The sequence below is a fragment of the Olea europaea genome, unplaced genomic scaffold (genome assembly GCF_002742605.1).
Source record: "Olea europaea var. sylvestris unplaced genomic scaffold, O_europaea_v1 scaffold4479, whole genome shotgun sequence".
NCBI lineage: Eukaryota > Viridiplantae > Streptophyta > Magnoliopsida > Lamiales > Oleaceae > Olea > Olea europaea.
Genome location: NW_019262786.1, coordinates 17,861 through 22,030, shown reverse-complemented (window position 1 = coordinate 22,030; position 4,170 = coordinate 17,861). Strand labels below are relative to the sequence as shown.

The window sequence follows — 4,170 nt, the reverse complement described above, 5'->3', positions numbered from 1 at the left end:
ATCATACTTTTTGATCCAAGCTTGAGCAACTTGTTCAGTGGCCAATTTCTAGTAGACTTCATTAGTTTGTTAATAGAGCTCAAGCTGCCTTTAGTGTACAATTTTAACAATACATCCATAAGCTAATATTCTAGTTCTTGAGTGAGTACTCATGAACAACGAAACGCAGAATGGATCAAGCCTAATCATTGTCCTAATTAACACAGAGAAGTTTAGTTTCTGTGACCTAATCATTTTTTAACTAATTAGATGAGAAAAACTAGGAAATTTCTGTCAATAAGTAGTTAGTAATTTGCGTTGGCCATCAAGTGTTCTATTATAATTCAGGTTTGGATCCAGATCTCTTTGGCAGATTCTTTTTCCTTCAGCGTCCTATCTTAATTTACAAATTATTACGGTCTTTTGGTAATAATAGGACAGTACAGACTTAGATGTTCAATTTTGCTTTCTCACTGATGGCAGGCTGTGGTTTATAATTTGATAGAATGAATCATGGCTCAAATATGAAATATGCATCATATTCAATGCTCGTATGAGTTAGTAGAAAACTTATGTTACAAAATTACGATTAAGCACGGCTTAGAAATTCCTGTGTTCAATATCTGTTTTCTGTACTGTAAATTTTCTATAACTTCCCTGGCTTGGTGAACTAAGCTGTCAGAGTAGTTTATAATGGATTCGAAAATAACATTTTTGAAAGGAATTTTTTCTTTCTGAGTAACAATAAAAACCTAAATTATTTTGAGTAGGGGAACTAGTTACATTTGATGGGTGCAATCAAGTAAAATAAAAAGGAAAAGAAAAATGTTGATCATTGAGCTTCATGTTCAGGTTCCTAATTGAGAAGATTCTTTCATTCCTGGACTGGCAAAACAAGCTTATAGTAGTGCGCTGTGACTACTTCATTTATGTAGGTTATTCACAGCTGCTGACAGTGATGATATCTCCACAGCCATACAGTGCATCAACAAAGCAAGGCCGTGGACAACATTTGTGGCCGTTGGTTGGGGCTATGGTGCTAATATGTTGACAAAGTACTTGGCAGAAGTTGGAGAGCACACACCTCTAACAGCTGCGACATGCATAGACAATCCTTTTGATTTAGAGGAGGCTACAAGGTTCTCCATGCATCACATTGATTTTGATCGGAGTCTCACGAGTGGGTTCATAAGTATACTGCATAGAAACAAGGTTGTTATTTCATATACACAAGCTCTTACTCTTTATTTTTATTTTTAAAGAAGATCCATATGAGCATGTTGTGCTAGATGTTTAAACTATATCTGTAATTGTAATATATAGTCTATTCATAATCTATTAAGTGTCCCATGAGATGAAAATCATTTATGGACGATTTTATCCAAGCTATATTTATGATATTTCAATAGTACCCTTCATACGTTAATTAAACTATTCATTTCATTTGTTCTAAATGCCGGCTTTATATTCAATGTATCCATTTATGAGTCCTTTCGTAATTCTTCGACACAAATTTAAACTTAATTCACCGACTCTAAAATGCACACCATGCCTCTCTGCTCATCAATCCATTAGTGGATTAGTTAATGGTGAGTCTCAATAATTAAATTAAATTTGTTATCCACCAAAGAATCGATGTGCCATGTCATCGGTACTTAAGCTTATTGTTTAGTAGATCATTGTGGGCATTAGATTTTATGCATAGATAATTTTTTCATTTCTCCTAGTTTTTTAGTGATTGTTGATGAATTAAATGTTGTACAAACTTCCCTAGCTTTCTATTGATTTTTTGTAGGACACTAGACACTGTGAAAATAGAAAGCAATACTCAATGCATGAAATTGTAATTTTTTATTATTTGTTACATTTGTGTTGCATTCGTTGTATTGATCCAATATCTAAAGTAACATTTTTACAGGACTTCCAAAATAAATAAATAAATAAAAGTACGTTGATCACTTCTAGTCCTAAATGGAGAGAAATTAATGTAATATGGCATGAATGATTGACCATTCAGTACTTGATGTGCATTCTGTAACTATGACTTTCAGGAATTATTTCAAGGTCGTGGAAAAGGATTTGATGTTGACAGAGCTTTGTCAGCCTCATCCATTCGAGATTTTGAAAAAGCAGTATCCATGGTGTCTTATGGATTTGATTCCGTTGAAGATTTCTATGCAAAATCTAGCACGCGAGATGTAGTTGGCAAAGTGAAGATTCCTGTTCTTTTTATACAGGTCTTATTTGATTTCTTTGATGATAAACTNATATATATATATATATCTGATATATAAAAGTCTAGTTTCCTACGATGCGTCTTCATCATACGATTGCCAACATGCTTAAATGCAGTGGCTCACAGCTGTGGAGCTTGGACTTTTGAAGGGTCGCCATCCACTTCTGAAAGATGTTGATGTCACTATAAATCCTTCAAAGGGTTTATCATTGGTAGGAGGTAGATCTTTTGGTAAGAGTGGTAGAAGAGACAAGCTCTTGAATCTTCCTAATACAGACAGTATTGACAGCCAAGAAAACAGTATTACAGCTGGCATCCAATCAAAATCTAGACAAGAATCAAGAGGACCTGAACTCGACATGAAAAGATTGAAACAAGAGGGCAAAGGTTTAGAGAATCAAAGCAGTGATGTTAATGCTGAATTTATAGATGGAACAAATCCTATTGATGATGAAAGAGGCCAGGTGCTACAGACTGCAGGAACGGTTATTAATATGGTTGATGTGACTATTCCAGGCACTCTGTCGGAAGAACAGAAAAAGAAGGTAATTGTCATGAATTGATAATTTTTTACAATCACGCATAGTTCTACGTCTATGACTAGTTTGTAGGCTCTCTGTGTGATGGAATAAACTGCTAGCACCATTCAGGGTGTTTGTATAGAGAGTATATGAAGATTATCTGCATTATATTAGTATCTTATACGCATACTGAGTTGCACTAACAGGAGGCTGGCAAGCGTGGACTAACATACTTACGACTAACTGATTATTTGATCTAGTGTTCCATTCAGTTGAACTGTTGCTGGAAAGATTGGGGAAGGGATGGGACCTTTACATGTTGTTTGGTAGGGAAGCAAAATGTTGGGGGTTACCGTATAGTTTCCAATCCATCCCACTGGGAAGTAGTTCAAAAGGTTGAGCTAATCAGATTGAAACACCCTAACTTATTGTAATAATACATTCACTATATTCTCACATTCTTGGATGTAAAACCAGGCTGAAACACACTAGATGCTTGTTTGGGAGAATTATAAGTTGCTGAAATTATCAACTGATAAAAATGAGTGGTGGATAAGTAGGTAGTTATTGTGGATCCTATGCTATGTGTGGTTAAAATTAAATTATACTTTGACCAATTATAGGAATACATTACCATCTCCTTACTCTCCCCCTTGTAATACCAGGTATCCCTTAATCTTTGAGAAAAGGTTGCTTGTAAAATTGTTCAAGAATATAGATATCTAGGAAGACGATATTTTGATCTTTGGTATTTAGTAAAATTGTTCAAGAATATAGATATCTAGGAAGACGATATTTTGATCTTTGGTATTTATCAAGTGTTAATAATTATATGGTAACCATGTTCAGGTCCTGAATGCTGTGGGTCAAGGGGAGACACTAATGAAAGCTTTGCAAGATGCTGTCCCTGAAGATGTCCGCGAAAAGCTTACGACTTCTGTTTCTGAAATTTTGCAGAGTCAAGGGTCTAATCTAAAATTTGAGAGGCTTCTAAGTTTGGGACACATATCTGATGTGGCAGCAGGATTAAACTCAAAAGTACTAGAAAAAATTAGACTTGCAAAAGGAGGTGATGATGGTCACTCCCCCGATCAGCAGAAGAGGATAAATCATTTGGGTGATGGTTCTGGTAAAGTCCTCCATAGCTCAGACAAGCCTCCAGGAGTTCTGGAATCAGAATTTCAGTCGTCGGAGAATTCACAGAAACCCATTGACACAGGTCAATTTCTACCTACAAGCACTAACAATTACGATGATCCAGGCTCAGAGAAAGTGGACATGAATGAAGTGGGGAATAATCACGAAAATGCACAATTCTCCCGAGGAAATGCTGGCCATTCCTCTGATGATGGGAATACACGGGAAACAAGTGATAGACCCGAGTTATCCAATCAGTATGAAGGGCCTGGTATCACTGAGGAAATTGTTTCAGAG

At 35.9% G+C, this 4,170-nt stretch overlaps 2 protein-coding genes across 2 annotated transcripts; both read left to right on the top strand.

The window, feature by feature from the left end:
* The first annotated feature begins 775 nt into the window (after positions 1 to 775).
* On the top strand, positions 776 to 2,273 carry LOC111388040 (embryogenesis-associated protein EMB8-like). The gene is made up of 2 exons (XM_023012698.1): positions 776 to 1,191; positions 2,031 to 2,273. Exons 1-2 carry the CDS (start codon positions 1,024 to 1,026, stop codon positions 2,271 to 2,273), a joined length of 411 nt encoding a protein of 136 aa, XP_022868466.1. The 5' UTR covers positions 776 to 1,023.
* Positions 2,274 to 2,302: 29 nt separating this feature from the next.
* On the top strand, positions 2,303 to 4,170 carry LOC111388039 (the record flags this gene model as incomplete). The annotated part of the gene is made up of 2 exons (XM_023012697.1): positions 2,303 to 2,760; positions 3,586 to 4,170. Coding segments are annotated over exons 1-2 (1,020 nt in total), but the record flags the coding sequence as incomplete, so codon positions are not given.